General features: G+C 37.0%; 1 protein-coding gene across 10 annotated transcripts in view; it reads left to right on the top strand.

The window, feature by feature from the left end:
* kcnab2a (potassium voltage-gated channel subfamily A regulatory beta subunit 2a) overlaps positions 1 to 18963 on the top strand; it is a 149783-nt gene that overhangs the window by 123762 nt on the left and 7058 nt on the right. For all 10 annotated transcript variants that reach the window (XM_055160200.1, XM_055160202.1, XM_055160198.1 and 7 more), the window contains 8 exons: positions 922 to 966; positions 1196 to 1239; positions 2048 to 2134; positions 6515 to 6600; positions 7693 to 7813; positions 8560 to 8654; positions 10377 to 10497; positions 17781 to 17869. In XM_055160200.1, coding sequence (XP_055016175.1) covers positions 922 to 966; positions 1196 to 1239; positions 2048 to 2134; positions 6515 to 6600; positions 7693 to 7813; positions 8560 to 8654; positions 10377 to 10497; positions 17781 to 17869 — 688 coding nt within the window. The remainder of the gene's footprint in view (positions 1 to 921; positions 967 to 1195; positions 1240 to 2047; positions 2135 to 6514; positions 6601 to 7692; positions 7814 to 8559; positions 8655 to 10376; positions 10498 to 17780; positions 17870 to 18963) is intronic.

Raw genomic sequence — 18963 nt, 5'->3', positions numbered from 1 at the left:
GCTAAATAATGCATTGGCTAACACTAATTTGTAATTTTCTATCTGTGTCTTTGATTGGCACCTCCATTGTTCTGGAAAGTTAGAGCCTTAGAGTAACTAATCATGCGTGTAAAACTACAACAAAAGCCAAGGTATTGTTAGCTGCTGTATTATAACACCTTGGCGTGCAACAAATGTTCTAAAACCTAAGACAAAATTACGAACTTTGAAATGGTGTTAGCAAAAAAAGTATTTACTAAAATTTCACTGTGTTATAAATAAGATATTGCATTTTTTTTTTCTGTTTTATTTTCTGATCGGATTACAACAAATTTGCATACAATCGTCCCTCACTATATCGCGATTCACCTTTCGCGGTTTCGCTGTTTAGTAGAATTTTATTTTTTTTGTGTGCAATTTTTGCATGCTTTTTTTTTGTAAAACCTCATGATTTGTCTTAGAAGATTTGCTTTTACACTTTTATTTCCTTTTTTCACATTTATCTCACTTGGTTCATGCATTTTTTACTAATAAAACTAAATTAGAGATAGACCAATATATCGTTTGTTCGATATATCAGGCCGATTTTAGTGCATGGGCTACTCGCCTTAAATCTCCAGCACAGGCCGATATTTAGTATTGGCTTAAAGAGTACATACAAAGCCATATTTGAACACGTTAATGCAAAGCGATAACTGCACAAAACATGACTACATACAGTAGATTTCTTAAAAGTTTAAGGTAAAAATGGCTGTGGGTGTGGTAAATGAAATAATTTGGATAAAATAATATAAATCGACTCCACATTTGCTTCACAGTTGCTCTGTCAGCCATGAAAAGCCTCATATTGATCGATCTCTAATTTAAGTAATGTCTGTACAGTATATATCACTGCTGTTGTAAGTGAAATGGTTGTAATAGCCTTTCCTTTCCTATTTGTAGACGTTCAAGTTTGGTCATAACAACAAAGATTTTCTGGGGTGGAAAGTAAGTAAACGTTTCATTATTTCTGATTGATTCTTCTTTGAAAAAGTGAGAACCTCTAGATAGTAAATTCAATCTAGCTCCTCCGTGTTCAGTTCACAGTTCATATTTCATTCCAGATATATTTCCTAGTCCTTCCTCTGAGAATCCAGTAGTTCTTCATGTAGGTTACAGCGTTTTCATTTTTTCCTATAATTGCCTCTGATGTTGTATGTTTTTTTTTTTTTTACAGAGCTGAGACCGAAAGAGGTTTATCCCGAAAACACATTATAGAAGGTACGTCTCAGAGCTGCAGATTATTGGATTAAATGCAAAACAACAACAAAATGCTCCCATAGTGGTGGCGCCTCCTGGGGAATTCGACCTCGTTTGAATAATTAGCTGGTTGGATTTTAGAGGCTTTTCTGTATGCACTAATTATTCAGGTTTTGATTAGTTTTTTATGAATAACCAGAAATGTGCAGTACTGGGTATATATCTACAAAAATAAGGATACGATGAACAAAAAAGACCAAATTAAAGAAAATATGTATTCTGGTACATGCTAATGGTTCCTACTGAGCCACAAAATTAATTAACATATTGTATATAATTATGAATTTGATCCAAATTTCAGAAATTTTATCATTATTATTTTTATTAAAGGTGCATTGCATAAATTTTCCTTCGAGGGTCCGTCAAATGCTTTTCTCCATGGAGCTGTTATTCCTTTCACAGTATGGCATTAAACCTTTCTATCTTCATGGAGACCAAACCAGACCACGTTATAAGTCAGATCAGTGGGGAGGCAACCCCACTCACTGTCAGAATGTCTGTTTTTTTTGTGTGTGTGTGTTTTTTTAGGTATTTTTGAGCTATAAAACCACTTGTAATTGAACAAATTTAAAGTTGAGCTGTTTAATGTCATACTCTGGAACATTCCAGGCAGAGAAATGATATATCCATAGAAACAAGCAGGTGACACCCTCAACCAAAAGTTACATAGTGCACCTTTAAATCACTTTTTTGTTAACTGCTTAAATGGTTTCTAACTTAAGTAAAATGTTCAATGTACAATGTATATTCACACACATTTCTATTTTAGGTTTAAAGGCATCTTTAGAGAGACTCCAGTTGGACTACGTGGATGTGGTTTTTGCAAATAGACCGGATCCCAACACGCCTATGGAAGGTAATATTGACACACACATAAATGTTAGGTTAAGACCTTACAATGACTTTTTTAAAATTTGTTGAGACTGAGACTAACTATAATTGTAATCACTAGGGATGTAACAATAACCGAAATATTGTGACATTGTATCATCAAAGTTCTCACACTAATATCGTCTTTTTGCTTTAATTAAGAGTTATGGTGCAGCAATAGCTAAAAAAAAAAAAAGACAGAGGGAACTACATAGACCATGATCCTTTGCTCCATTTCAGTGTAGACTACATGGAGAAATAACAGTTCTAAGCACATTTAAGTCTTAATTCTTTGGATTAAGTCTTGTCAAGGCGTTTTAAGAGGAAAAAGTGGCATATTCACAGTTTTAGAGGTTTAGTCTCCACAAAATTTCGCAATAAATATCATACTGTGGGATGTATATTGTGAAAATATTGTACTGAGAGATTTGGATATTGTTACATTCCTAACCGTGAGCCTTCCCACCATATCGTGAGCTTTCCCACAATATCACAATAAACATCGTACCGTGAGGTTCGACGATATCGTATCGTGAGACTTGGATATCGTTACCCCCCCCAGTAATCACCACTTGTCTACCATTATCCAAATTTACCTTTAACATTAAGCCATTTTTGTTGTTGTTGTTGTCTTTTTATCTAATATTCAAGTATTTGCTTTACACAACAACTGCTGATAAGATATTGACTCCTGCAGACTGGAAACATCCCACAAAACTTATAACTTTGGAGCTGTTCTGCACAATAGTCATAAAAACAGAATTATAGAAATATAGTTTGAAACTTGTCAAACTCACTCAAATGCCCATTTTAGCATATTTGAAAATAACTCCCTCTTTGCCTTACTCATATATTTTATTCTAATCTATGACTCCAGGACTTGATGTGGTTGATCTGGGAATACTGCTTAGTAATAATACACCTCCTCTGTTTCTATAAAGTTATAGGATGTACAAATCTGCTGTTGGGGAAATGTTTATTTTTAAATCGTCCGCATTGTGTCCGTGCGCTCCCACCTCCACAGTCAAGGCAGAGAGATGCTGAGGAGGAGACCTTTTAAAATGGCAGCGATGTGTGGGCTCAGCTGGTCCGGTTAGCATCTGCACTTCCTCTCTGGGGTCAAAGGTCAAAAGGTCTGACGCAGGCCAACTTTCTGCCTTTGCTCCAAGCGTCTCCCGTGCTCTCTCCAAGCCACTTGTAGCTTGTGTTGTTTAAAATGCTAAAGTTCAGATGTGGTTTTACATTTTAAAATAGTGAAATGGGTGAATCTGAGTCTTATTTAACCAGGCCATCTGTGATTCTCTGAGTACTTACAGGGCAAAGAGATGTGAGTCTTGTTTATTTTGGTTCAAGTAGATATTAGAGTCAGTTGGCACTTTTATACATGGGCACCCACTAATCAGTTAATCAATGGGTTGTGTTGTTCTGTATAACTGGAACTGCTGTATATAGGACAAGTTAAAATGCCTAACATTTTCTTGACCATTTTTGTCTTTATTACACTGAAAACATGCGTCCTCACTCTGAGGCTGACTCTTATTTGGCCTGGAGGAGGGCCTCTTCCAGCTTGTTTACATGGAAATGTTGTTCCCTTAGCTATAATATTCCACAGTATATCACTTGTATATGTCCATGGAGAATATTTCGATGGGTTTAGCTTTCTGTTTCCATGGAATCATGCAGATGACTTTCTATCTCCAGAAAGTTACAAATGATCACTTAAATGTTAGTCTGGCCTTTTTGCATTTTTTTCTTTGTCATAATCTGCACTGGCGTGAACAGTCAGAGGAAGGATTCAATTATTCACATCTGAGCTGATCTGTTTACATTTCAAAATTCTCATTAGTTTTGAACTCCAGAAATCAGATAATGATCCGATTTTTTGCGTGCACTGTGCATGTAAGCATAGCCAGAGTATTTATACAAATAACTTTAGAAAATATGATCTGAGGAGAATTAAATCAAGAAAAATGTTTTAAGTTTTATTCAAAATAGCACAGAGTTCTCTTTCTTTGAATGAAATGTTAATTAAGTAAATTTTTATGTGAATCTCATTTATCTTGCATTACATTGTACATTGGCTAATTCATTTATTAACTCATGTTTAATTAGGCAGAAAAGTTGTAGTGTCCCTTTCAAATGAACTAATGCTGTTTCTAATGTGAATTCACAACCTCTTAAATGAACCTGAACGTCTCATAGAAAACTGTAGCTAAAGCATTAACAGGGACAAAACAACCAACAAATGTAATTTTGTTAGTTGATTATCCGAAATGTATTTTCTGTTGCTAAAGTAACCAAGTTTCGTTGTAGTTTACATGTGTTAATTATCACATCTGTTACAGGAATAGCTTAAACTTAAAGCTATATTAAAGTATCACATAACATGATTAAACTGAAGCAATAGACTGACAGCACATTGCATTATCGAGGTGTGAACTGCTGTTGTTGTTCCTGTCAAACTGTGTCATTTATATGCATTGTAAAACACTGGTTATAATCACACCTCAAGTCAATAATGCAAATGTCTACTTGCATGTAGGCACACAATGTTAAACCAGGAGCCAGAAATTGAATAAGGGCTCGAATGGGGAAGCATGTTGTTTTCCTATGTATTGGTGGTTGTAAAGAGGGAGAGATGGACAGACTGAGGAGGGTGATGGTTCTACTGCTGCTGTGGTGATTGGAGAAGTTTATTGAAGTTATGAATGAGTTACCACAGTTTGATTCGTTGAGTTCAAAAAGGTGTCAGATTGTGATTGGCTGACTGTGACATGAAGTAGGACCTATAGAAAAAAAATTTAACTTCCTGATTGATTTCACAATTGCAAATCAAATCATTCTTGACTTGTATTGTTTTGATTGTATTTTTGGACATAAATATATCAAAAACAACACTTATAAATCCTCTTTTGAATTATATGGCTGTTCTGCCCTATAAAACCTAGAACAAAGCTACTTAGACTTAGACTTTATTGATCCACAAGGGAAATGAATTGGACACAGCAGTTCACACATCCCAATATATTACAATAACAAGAGTAAAACAAATGGTAATAATACGTCTAAATAAGCGGTAATAAAAAATAGCAAAAGACTGATGTCAATAGACCAAAATATCCATGGAAATGTCTCACCAGTCTTCGCCAGCTTGTCAAATCTACTTGTCAAATCTTTTAATTGAAACATGAGTCACAAAACATCACTAATAATTGATAACAAGTCTACTACTCCTACAAATTAACTTTTGATAGGACATTAATGTTTCAATTTATCACAGTTTAAATAATGATAAGTTATATGGGATTTTTTTTTTTTTTTATAGTCACGCAGTCCTAACTCACATCTAATCACACTAAAACATCTCGCAACTTCAAACATGTTAATATGACAGTGGGTGCACACTTTTACCTTCAGATTTCCAATAAAACACACATAACACAGTATCAGTAGTACAGCGTCAGTGGAGACGCATTACTTCAGGATAACAACTACACATAAACCACAGTTAAAGGTCAGTTGATAATCCATTTGGTGAAAAGACATTTGTGTTTTTCAGCTTAGAAACCTGTCGAACAGTAAGAGAGCTGCTCACCCGTAATCCCTCGCTGACATTCATAGAGTCTTTCAGCGCGTTAATAGGAAAATAATCCTCAACACGTTTTATTTATAGAAACAAACACACATTTATCAGCCTGTGTTGAAGGATTGTAAGCAGGATTTTGCTCTAAATGATAGCAATGTTTTTATCCAAAGAAACCCGGTTCTATTTGGTCTTTTGAATCTTAAGTTAAATGTGCTATATCTACTTCATATAGTTTAGTTCTATACTTATCATAATATATTTACAGCGATATTTGCTTAGGCCTATTATAGCACTTGTACATTTTTTTCAAAATGTATCAAATATTCTACTATCTGTCTTTTGCCTCCTTATAATTTCAAACTACTGTATAATTTTAGCAATATATTCTCAGCACCTACATACTACATACATTCATAATCCTCTTAATCCTCAGTATGCAAAAAAGAGACACAGAAATCTTCAGCTACCCCATATTTCTAACAGACAAGTATGAAATGACTGCAAAATTACCCACAAGTGTTTTGAAAGTGTACCTTGTTAGTTAGTTTTTGTTTACAGAGTTTCTACTTTTTTAATTTGTATTTTTAAAGTGTACACCCAATATTCAAATTTTGCATGTCTTCACGAATAATAAAGTTCTTTAACAGCTCACTGTCTTTGAATATTGCAGTTTTCCTTCTTCTATGCCTCATTTCTTTCAGTCCATTCATTTCTGTTCGGTTGTGGTGACAGATGAGATGCACAGTTGGAGTAATGAATTGTGCCATTGTTTTGTTGCAGAGACGGTCCGAGCGATGACCCATGTGATAAATCAAGGCATGGCTATGTACTGGGGCACGTCTCGCTGGAGCCCCATGGAGATAATGGTAAGACTCATGTTTTTCAGATATATACTGTGTACGTTATAGTCCAGATAGGCTACATGGGTTTATCTGCCGTACTATACTAACGTCACATGGACATGGTTGTTATGGGGAAAGAAATGTGTATTGAAGTAAAAAACAAATCATAAATTATATAGAAAATATGAATCTTAAAAAAGAAAAAGTAAGCTTACAGTTGGACTTGGACACGTCACTCCCAATTAGCTGCAGGACATATCACTTTTATAATTAAAGAGGGGCAAAATCAACTTTACTCCCTCATCAAAAACATGCCTGCAGTGGTTTTCTATGTCATCCATACATCTTTGAATAATCTTGCACTCTCAGCCTACAAGCCTATCCAATCCAACTTTATTTGTATAGCACATTTTACAAACAGCACAGTTTCCAAAGTGCTTCGCAAAACATTTTACTTTAAAAAGAAAAAATCAGCAGAATTATGTTTAATAAGGACAGGAATAGAATAAATAAATGAAATAATAATAATAAAATCAGTGAAAAAAATAAATAAAATCAATTCATAAAAAGTATTAAAAAATAAAATGGATAAAAACTATAAATAAATAAATAATAATACAATATATAAATAAATAATACATCATCCATGGTCCCGTACAGCTATTTTTCATAAACATGCAAGAGCAGGATACAAAATAATAAGGTACAACTTCACAAACCTGATGCGATGTGCACTAGTTTCATTAGTGAAATGGATACTGATTATGTTGTGATAGTGCTCTGAAGGGGGAGTGACTTGACGCAGAGAGCAAAGAGAAGGGGAACTCAGTGTCAAAAACTAAACCGAAAATAATTAATGCTGTTTTATTTTTAATACATTTTTGGCGAATATAGCATTTTCCATCTGATAAAAGGTAACATGGTGATCTAAAAATGTTATGTGGAAACAATTAACGCCCTATAGACTTGTAATACCCCCTCTGTGTCAGTATCTTTACCAGTATCGCTTACTTGCTAAATTTGACTCTTATCTTCTCTATTGCACATTATTGTCCTGTATATCTGGTGCGGATAATGACCCAGGCTTCACTTTGGCTTTTCCCATTATGTTTTTAGGAAGCTTATTCCGTGGCGCGGCAGTTCAACCAGATCCCTCCCATCTGCGAACAGGCTGAGTATCACATGTTCCAGAGAGAGAAGGTGGAGGTGCAGCTACCGGAGCTCTTCCACAAGATCGGTGAGGCCTGACACAAGCCCTCAGTGGATAATGGTTTGGAGGCAAGAGCTATTACTGCCCCACCTGGACTCAGACCAGTACATAAAAATGATTTTGTTGGGGCACTAAAGCCAGAGGAAGGGTTTAGCCTTGTGCTGTGCGCCTCAGAGATAAATTTACACTGACATTTCTAGCTTAGCTCAGATAGCTTCTAGAAGATATTAAATGTGCAGCTAGGTTGGTTGAAGTGTATTAACATTTCAATGAAAAAAGGGGAAAGTGACATTTGCAAAAGTAAGAGTTTACGAAAGGGCAGAAAAATCATTTAAAACCTTCTTCATGCCATTTCTATTTTATCTTAATTCTTAATAGCTTCATATAGTCTTCAACATATGTGACTGTGACTTATTTTTGAAAGCTCATACTTCGCTGTGATTGGTTAAATTTGCCTGTCACTCAGAGTATGACAGAGGCTGACTAATAGAAGTGGGTGGGAAAATTATAGATGGTATGTTGCTAAAAGCTGCATTAAATCTGTCATTTTTTAATGCAAGTTTTAAGTTTTTAATGCAACACACAACATATTATCAACATGAAATTTTTTATACTTAATAATTATGTTTTTTCAATGCAATAAACCATTCAAAGTAGAAAAAAAAAAGTTATTTTGTGTAGAATGTTCTCAGTGGAGATTAAGTAACTGGCCACCGCCCTCTCTCTTCTTTCTACACTATAACCCCCCTCCATCTTTTTACATTTATGTTCAGGGGTGGGAGCCATGACCTGGTCTCCTCTGGCGTGTGGAATCATCTCAGGGAAATACGACGGCAGGGTCCCTCCGTACTCTCGAGCATCTCTGAAGGTACAGCCTGGACCCACTCACCCCCAGTCTGTGTAAAACTCCTCTGGTTCCCTGTCACTCTCATCTGGGCTGAACAATCACCAAAATCAAATCAAAATCACACTTTCAATGGCTGCAATTAGCAAATCTCAAGGTCTGTAATTATTTGGGTAATGACCTGCGCAGAGAAAACAATATCTCTGTATGGGGCTGTATTATGTAAAAGAAAATGTGCTAATCTTGTAGTTTAGACCACTACAAACTTTTTGAAATACATGTAATTATTGTAGGAGTTTAGTGATTAATATTTCTCTCAAATGTTAATGCTACTTACTAGACTGGTTTGAAATATGCACTGTGAACTCAATCTTGATTTTGGAAAATACATTTGGCAAATCTAATGATAAATCTGAAAAATTAGACAAAATTCTTACAGAATTGTTCAGCCCTACCTGCCACTGTTTGCTGTGGATTTTGTGTTTGTGTTGATGGTCTGTTTGTATCTTTCAGGTTTGCTCCCAAGTCTGTGCTCCGTCACTTTATGTTGTATATCATAAATGTTTTGAACTCTTCACAACTACATCATTGGTCTTGTGTTAATCAGATATAGACACTTGTCACTGTAATCATTAGGCAACAGCATAACACAGACCATAATAATCCAGTCTGAACTGAACACACATTTGAATGTAGTCTTGCAGGAGATAAGGTATGTTCTATCTATCCTATACCTTAATTCACTTTTAACTATTTCAGTTATTATTTTTATTTTATACAAATAATTTTTACTCATACACGATTTGCACAATTGTTCACTATGTATCACAATCACTAGTTGTAATACTGTATTACCATAAAAATCTATTCAGTGGATACAAATTTTATAACAGTTCTACAGTTTTACAAATCTATTATCCACAAATGTAAGATTGAAATGACAAGAGCAGGGTTAGTTTGAACAAAAATAACTTGGTGACAATATTTTATTAGTCCTTTTAAACTAATCAAAGCATGTTTTGTGGATATCAGGTCACGCTCACTGGTTTGTTGTGTTTCTGTGGTGAACTGGCATGTCTGTAGTTGTTTGTGGAGCAACCGATTGTTGTTTTGGCACTTCCTGGTTCATGACCCTTGTTCCCATCTTGATGTTTCGACCTTTGAACTCTCGTGCTGTGCTTGCCCTGTGGTTTGGTGTTGCCTGTTGTTGTTGTGGTGTTTTCACGAAATAATTGTCACAGACTGTATTATGACATTGTGACTCTGGAGTCTAGTGTTTTTGTATTGAATAGCATTATCATGACTGGAGTGATTGTGGAATACTATTGGGCCAAAAAGATCATCTACTGTAACGATTGGTGCAATATTAGACTTATAAATTGGTTTTAACAGAAAGATCAAGAGAAGAGTAAAATTATTTTTTTTTTAAAAACAAAAAAACAAGCAAACAAAAAAAACAACTATATGGCTGCAAAAAATCTAACTTGAAGAGGGCCAAGCTCTAAAACTTTGATGGAGACTACAGACAAGAATTATTAGTGTAGTGGACACATTTAACTGAAAGATAATTCTTATATGACAGAGATACAGTAGGACAAAGACACAGTTTAGACTAGAGCAATATTTTACAGAGCTTAGTTTTGCAGAGTTATTTCAGAGGACAGGTTGAAGGACGGCCCCTGCTGGCACAGAGCTGCACTGCGGCTGACACTGGGGGTTATAGCAGGTGTGCTGTGTGTCCGACAGGGCTACCAGTGGTTGAAGGACAAGATCCTGAGTGAGGAAGGCCGGCGTCAGCAGGCGAAGTTGAAAGAGCTGCAGGCAATCGCGGAGCGGCTGGGCTGCACACTGCCCCAACTGGCCATCGGTACGCAGACTCTGCTGCTCTCTCTGTTTCTTCTGTCTGTCCGTGCCTCTGCCTCGAGTCAGCCGGTCCACAGGGGGGGCGCTCTGTTTTGTGTGGTCTGTCTGGAGTGTGATTTCCATTTGTGGTGATAACAATGATAATTTATCTCTTCATAGTGGAGTGGTTTGTTGGTTTGTGTTTGAGTGAAACTGTTTATCATCTAAGAACACAATTCCATAATTCTTACTATAATGATAATGACGACCGGATTCTCAAGGATTTGAATGCATACCAGCAAGCTTTGGCCAGTGAAAGTAGAGTCTCTGTTATGACTGGTGCTAGTGTTTATAACCTTATGCTACAATTCAACTGGAAATCTGTGTCAAAAATGGCAGGAAAATGTCAAATTCCCAAGGATTTTAATGCCTATTAATGAGCGTACCAGCACACTTTAGCCTGTCTTTTAGGCAGGGTAACAAGAAGAGATGGTATCTTGTTGTTAGTGAACATAATGCATTGTTATTGATTTATTTACTTTGTTTCACTCATTTTAATTTATGTGTGTTTAATTTACTTTAACATGCTTACATTGATCACACAATTTTCCACACACCATAGTAGAATTTGGGCATGCCACTGTTTAAATGACATTACCAGTAGGCGGTTGATCTACATGTCTTGTCAGTGTCAACATTCAATCAATGAAAGTCGAAAATTACTCAAACTGTCTATTCCAGATCTGGCTACAACGGCTTACACCAAGAAACTAAGCAATAAAGAAAAAAACATCAATGGAGGGATTAGGGGGAGTGGTTTACTGGTATCGCGACTTTATATATAACGTGCATTACCACATGAATGTATTAATACTATTGAATGCATAATACCAAATGCATACATCTTATTGTATTTACAGTGCAGTTTATCCTCTGCTGTGGTGTTAACATGCTCTTAACAGTTGCCAATGTCAGCATAAAAACACAATGAGCTACATAAATCCAGTGCTAGTCGATGCAGGCGGGAAAGTGAAATTGTCGAGGTCCCAAAGACGCAGTGACCTGGGAGGGATGTAAAAGAGTCAATCTCCGGGAATAAATCATGGAGTTTGCTATGTCTAAATGGTCTGGTTTAGATCGTGTTTAGTCCTGGTCCTGGTTAAGTCCTGTTTTCTCAATATATATTTCTGGACGCCATAGAGCATTCAGACTCAGAACTGTAGATACATTTGCAATTCTTGCTTTAGTTTCCTTTTAGTCTTTAGTTTAGTTTCTGTCACATTCTCATAAATCTTAGCTCGACCGGTTTTAGTCCTGGTGTGGTTATGGAGTTATTTATTGCACTAGTTTAGTCCTAGTGTAGATCTGATTTAGAGCCTACCTTGGACCTTGTACTCATTTAGTCCCATATTATTGTTTGACTGTTTGATAGTTCTGTTCATTGGTGGTCGTTTAGGATTGTGGATTATGTGATTGTGCATATTTTGAAACTATAGTTGCAATTAGTGTAAGATTAGTACTTGCTTTAGGCCTTCAAATTAGGTTTTAGTTTTTACTTTAACCTGGTTTAGATTCTGATATAGACTTAGATCTGGTTTTGAGCCTAAGAACTGGTTTAATCCCTATTTGGACATCGTTTAGTCCTTAAATCTTATCCAGTCCTGTTTTGGTCATTTGTATAGTAATAGTTCAGTTGTGGTTTTGACCTGGTTTAGACCTAGTCCTGGTTTTGTTCTTTTTTAAGCACTGGTTTAGTCCAAGCATTTTAATCTGATATCTGAGTTCTGGTCTAGTCCTTGCTTTGTTTTTTTTTAGTCCTTCTGATTTAGACCTTAGTTTAGTTCTTTTTTTTACCCCAGTTTGGTCCCTGCAGAGTTAAATATACTATCAGACTGTGGACTCCTCTCCTTCAGTATTGCAGCGTCATAGATTAGGTTTCATGGACCATTAGTGGACGCCCTCATCTCTCCCAATTACCATAAATCCCCCAGTGCTCCTATAGGCTGTGGGCTAGATTTATGGAGCCAGCGCAGGGCCCTACATCACAGTGACAGCCTCAAATAAACATTACACATGGGACACACACCTTAGTCCCAGTTTAGTCCTGGTTCAGTTCTGGTTTAAGACTGGTCTTAAGTCTTGTTTTTGACCTAGTCTAGATTTATAAGGTCAGGATGTGTCTATACATCACTGTGACAGCTACGATAATGTTACAAAATAGTCCTGGTTTAGGTCCAGTTCTGCTCTGGTTTAAGACTTAGTCTTAAGTCTTAGTCCAACTCTAGATTTATGGAGCCAGCGCAGGATCCTACATCAACTGTGGCAGCCTCAAATAAACACCGCATAAGGGTGGCACATCTAGTCCTGGTTGGGTGCCGGTTTAGTTCTGGTTCAGTTCTGTCTCAATTAAACCTGGTTTATTCTTAGCCTAGATTTAGTTTACAGTAGTCCTAGTCTATAAAGTCATCATCTCTGCATCAGTGTGACAGCCTCAAATAAACAGTAGAGAAGAAGGGACACCTCTAGTCCTCGCATAGGTCTTAGTAAAAGTTTAGTCCTAGTGCTAGATTTATTAGGTCAGTACAAGTATATCTACATCACTTGTTCTGTACAGTCTCAAGTTTGTTCCTGGTCTGGTTTAGACCTGAATTAAATTTAGCTCAGTCCTGGGTTTTGTCCTGGGTTTTGTTCTGATTTAGGGCTGGTGTAGAAAGTTTTGTTTACCAGAGATTTTCTGTACTTGTTTAGAGCTATTTAGCCCCCATTTAGTTCCAGTCATCACGGCTAACAAAAGACTTGTTTCCGTCATTCTTATCTGGTTTACTCAAGTGTGAGTACATTTACAAGTTCCAAAAGCTTTAACAATGGCTCCTTCCACAGCGAGAGAGAAAATGCCCAAAACGCACCCAAAATGAGCTGCAGAATGAAAGGCCAAGAAGAGCATCTGGGTTACAACCTTTGCCAATTCAGTATATGCAAATCCCAGCTCAGTTAGAGACAGATGATTTCCTCTGGCAACCCTAAGGGGAAAAGCTGACAGCAATATAAAACAAAATGTATGCCATGTACTTCTGCCATTTACAAAACCAGTATTTGCATGGTTAGTTTAATATTTGATTCAATAACTTTTATATTACTAAACTAAAACTAAATAATAAAGGTACAGAATAAAGGTACAGTCCAGTGGCCTTAACTCTGTTGTTTATGTTTTTTAAAGGTACACTATTTTCTGGTGGAGTGTCTGTCTTCCTGTCTCTGCTATTAGATTTTATTGATTTGCCTGGAAAGTTTCACAGTATGGAATTGCACTTTTACTGAGTTAGTGATGCCACTAGATCAAGTTACAGAACAAATATGTTTAGAGGCAGTGTTGTGCATGAACGAGTTCAAAAGAACGCGTTCATTGAACACGTTCATTTTTCAGTAAACTTTGAACTGAACGCAACACTTTTGTAAATCAAGAACCTGAACGTGAATTTGTTCAAATTATGTGTGATGAACGACGTACGTCACTGTTGGGGTTCAGTTAAACGTCGGAATTTGTTTTCACCTGACGAGTGACGATCTGCTCGCACTTAACGAAACCACAGCCGCGTGTCAACGCGAAGGCGACTCCACCGGCAGCTTTAGCGGAACGTACGGGCTCTTGTGTCTCTCAATGGGAAAGTCAATCAAACTTGACTGGGCGCGTTTAGCTGCTTGTATTTACCTTCTGTACAGGCTGACCACGGCAAACGCAAGGATTTCAAAAGTAAATTTCAAAGCACTAATTAACAGTGTATGTGGATCTGGGCTCTTTCACATGATACACAACTGCCCAGGGAGCACAATGTGCTGATGGTAAATGCACAAATACAACAATAGATACATGCTCTCTGTGTATTTTGACGGGGATACGCGCCTACGCTCGTGTAGAGCATCAAAAAATAGGATGGATCCTATTTTCTGAAATCTACACACACAGGACGTGCTGCTCCTGCGCGCGCATTATTTTACTTGGTACATATGTCAGTAACGCGCGTCACAATGCTTTTTTAACCTGGATTGAAATGGTGGGTTTTTCGTTTTTTCTTCACAAATTTGCTAAAATCACCGCGATATCAGCAGCGGTGAAACGCCGGAGGTGCGCCCGCGTAGACCGTCAGGTGATCCTGAGCGAAAGGACCGACGCAGAAGTCCGCGCTCCACCGAGATAAACGCAGCTGACGCCCGATCGCACTCGGGGTTCTCTCAGGGGCGGTCCTAGATTCCAAGTTCTAGTCCAGGATTAGTCCTGGTTTGGTCCTGGTTTAGTCTTGGTTTAGACCTGGTTTAGTCCTGGTTCAGTTCTGGTTTAGACCTGGTTCAATTCTGGTTCAGTCCTGGTTTAGTCTTGGTTTATTCCTGATTTAGACCTGGTTCAGTCCCGGTTCTGTTCTGGTTTAGTCCTGGTTAGTCCTGGTTCACAGTTCTGGTTTATTCCTGGTTCAATTCTGGTTTAGACCTGGTTCATTCCTGATTTAGACCTGGTTTAGACCTGGTTTAGTCCTGGTTTAGACCTGGTTCAGTTCTGGTTTAGACCTGGTTTAGTCCTGGTTTGGACCTGGTTCAGTTCTGGTTCAGTCCTGGTTTAGACCTGGTTCAGTTCTGGTTTAGACCTGGTTTAGTCTGGTTCAGTCCTGGTTTAGACCTGGTTCAGTTCTGGTTTAGACTGGTTTAGTCCTGGTTTAGTCTGGTTCAGTCCATATACGGCGCAAAAGTTCAGCATCTTAACAGTTCTTTTGGATGAGAGTAAATTAAAAGTGCTGCAATAGTCGTGTAATGTTTTACATTTTAAATACAGTAATATTGTAATGTAACAAATGACTTTGAAATGACAGTAACAAGTCATAAATAACACATTACAGTTTTAAAGTCACTTGTCCAACAGTCAACATCTTGTAAAGTTGTTGTAAACTAGAAGTCAGTTTGAAAAATAAAAGCAGCCTTTCATTTACAGATCTCATCTAAATATAAAATGAACTGAACTTTGAACTAGTTCAAAATTAAAATTGTGAACTATGAACGTGAACTATTCACTTTGAACAAGTGTGAACTGGACTTTGAACTAGTTGAAGAAAAGTGTGAACTTGCACAACACTGTTTAAAGGTGAGCCCAGTAAGAATTCCTTTATTCCAAGACCTGCAATTCATTCAGTTTAACATATGTATATTTAATGCCATAGTGTGGAACATTCCAGGCAAAGCAATAACATCTCCATGAGACAAGAAAAGAAAAAAGGTAGTGCAATGGATGAAGAAATTGGGCATACACGGAATATGCTTTATGTGAAAATGAGAATATTTGTTTAGCCTGAGCACAGACAGGAGCAGGTGACACAATTTGCTCTGTGTCTCGAGGGGAATTTAGTGTATTTTCTTGTTTCAAATATTCAGTTGTGACATGTGCCAGGTCCTAATCCCACTATGTTCACAGCTGTGTGGTGCATCCTTTTCTACAGTAATCTGCTTACAAGTGCATTTTCCCAAACACTGTTGCATAATGAAGCCAACTATAAAGGAACACCAAGCAGATTTGTGCTTTTTTAGGCAGCTGTGGGCTTCTTGTTTATTATTAGTAAAGTCCAGAAGAGGATAATAGAGTGATTCAAACGAACTGCTTAAAGCTATGTTACCTGAAATGCTCTCTTCATCACACCAACATCAAGCTATGTCAGCTTTTATCAAGCACCACAAAGAATTACTCATACGCAGCTAGATATGTGTAGAATAGAAGCAACTGCAGAAGATTCAATACATAACCAAATCTCTTTTTATCTGTTTTACATGTTTATTGCACAAAAACTATAACTTACTTGTACATGTATCTGAAATGATCAAATATACCTTTTGTATACCTCTCTGGTATACAAAAGGTGGTTTTATTTCACTTAAGTCTGACTGACCTTTATATTTTCTTTGTTTGATTGTTTGTTTGATTATTTTAAAGGTGCACCTTGTAACTTTTCTGGTATGGGGCATTCCACCTGCTTGTACTCATGGAGATGTCTTGGCTTTGACTGGAATTTTCCTTGGTTTGGAATTAAACATACGCCATACTATGGACTCCAGACAAAGATCTCCATGGAGACAAGCAGGTGGCCGACCCTCCACCAGAAAAGTTATGTAGTGCACCTTTAATACCACTATTCATTTGTGTTTTATCAGGAGCTTGCTGGTATGCACGTTACATTTTTAAATCCTTTTGGTTGTGTTCTTATGGTCTATTTTTCAACATACAGTATATTTTATTAGATGATACAACAATTTTACAGAACTTCACAAATGACTCCCAAACTTTCTGACTTTTACCACCTCCACCTCTGTAGCCTACGTCCCACTGGGGTTTACACTTTCCAGCCTGCTAGTTTTCTCTACTGGTTTGTCCTACGGAGCCCAAAGTGGGTCATATTTCAAACCAGTGCTTTTTTGTCACTCGCAGTAGCTCTCTGTAATAAAACTCCCTCATCTGCGCGCTTCCCTTCTTCCGATTATATTTGTCGCAATTTCCCAGTCTGCGTTGCGCCTTCACGTTTGCTTTATTGCCGTTTCTTTTCTCATTAAAGACGTCAATACTTCTTCTTCCGCTGCTGAGACGTAGTGTAGTGGGCTGTTTTAATTTAGTCATATATTTCACACAGGGGCAGTTGACGGTAGAGGAGAGGAGGAGATACTGTATATCGGAAAATAGATAATACTGCAATTGTTGTTTTGTAGATATGCTAAATTAGTATTTGAGTAGTATATTGTCAGTAAATAAAACCTCGAAAAACAACGTGTAATATTGTGCATTAAGTTAGATTTCTCACTATTGTGGGTGCTGCAAAACACGGAAAACAGAACTAGTTTGTTTTAAACAGCTTGCTTTTGTTATTCCTCATTTGCCTTATGCATTCAGAGCATCCTAATTAATCACTGTGAGTTTGCTTCGTACTTTTCTCACAACCAGAGCAGAGTTTTGCTGTCACGGTAAAACTAACAACAGATCTCAAGAGCTGCTTTTGCATTCTACCTATACTGGAGCAAAATTAATGTTGCTCAGTTACATGAAAAACAGAAAAACAGGTAGGGACTTTATTAATTCTATGATCCATTTATGTTTTGTGCTAGACCTGAACCTCAGCCAGGCACATTTTAGCACATTCTTAAGGCATAGTTAAAATATCATCTGAATATCATTTGAGATAATAAAAAAAAGAGAAATGTATTTATGTCAGTATTGCTCAGCTCTGCAGTAGTCCCAGTGTAATTGTGTGTATGTGTGTTTGATTGTTGTATTGATCTGTGCAGCGTGGTGCCTACGTAACGAGGGGGTGAGCTCTGTGCTTTTAGGAGCCTCCAACACGGACCAGCTCATGGAGAACATAGGGGCGATACAGGTGAGTCTGATCTTAGCTCAAAGGACTACAAGCATATTAAAGTGCATTTGACAGGCCAGACTACTCTTTTCAGTAAAATGTAGTTTTACATCATTATATTTATGATTATACTAACAACTGTGCCTATTTTATTGTTTCTTATTTTGGTAAAGTTTATCATTTTACCCATTAAGAGGAGGTGGCACTATTAAATCAAAATGTTAGAAAAGTTTAAAAAAAAATAATAATAAAGAATACACTCTACTTTCAGTCACCATGTTGTAGCCTTCATTTGGTTAAAAATTGTCATTGTACAATATTGTGTACTACTAGTGGACTAATCAAAAAAGTTATCACTGCAGCCCTAAAGCCAACAGTTCATGTTACAGACTAGTGTGCAGTCAGTCAAATAAACTGCACTGTACCTAGGATGTACTTGAAAAAATATATATTTCAATAAAACATTTTAGTGATCACTGCCTTCATGGAAATGACAGCCTATAATTTTAAAATTACATTTTTTCTTCTTGGCATTTTGGAAATCCGCAGTATGATGTTCAGAGCCCTTACAAAATGATGACCTTTCAAATCATTCTTCTCTCGAAAAACTCAGGGCTGTGGAGTAGATGGGGAACTATCACAGTGTGCTTTTTAAAAGTACTAGTAGTACTAGTTCCCAAAGAATGAAGAGCGCTCTTTTGGAAGGACAGATTTAGTTGTGGATCACAGCCAAAGAATCACTACCCACTAGTGTAGCGCTACTCGGCTAGAAGCTTACATGAATGCAGAAAATAATGGACAAATAGCTCACTGCATTTTGTACTGTGGATGTACTTTGAAGAAGAAAATGTTCAGTGCAATTTTCAGTACAAAGAAGGGAATGTAAAAATAATAAATAATATATACTTATCTATTACTTATACTCTCTAGCCCATTTTCATTTCTTTTCAATGTAAGTCCGGTGAAAAATTCTCTTTGAAAACACGAGTCTTTCAAATGGTTTTCAAGCATCAAAGCAGCATCTTGACTAAATTGAATCACATGAACTTTTCAGTCATTATAATAAAATGATAATAGTTTAAAAGTGCAAAGTGCAAAATTAGCATCTAGACAAA

This window comes from Boleophthalmus pectinirostris, unplaced genomic scaffold (assembly GCF_026225935.1).
Source record: "Boleophthalmus pectinirostris isolate CB_2022bp ecotype Guang Dong unplaced genomic scaffold, ASM2622593v1 HiC_scaffold_3, whole genome shotgun sequence".
NCBI lineage: Eukaryota > Metazoa > Chordata > Actinopteri > Gobiiformes > Gobiidae > Boleophthalmus > Boleophthalmus pectinirostris.
This window is presented reverse-complemented; position numbering and strand designations above follow the sequence as displayed.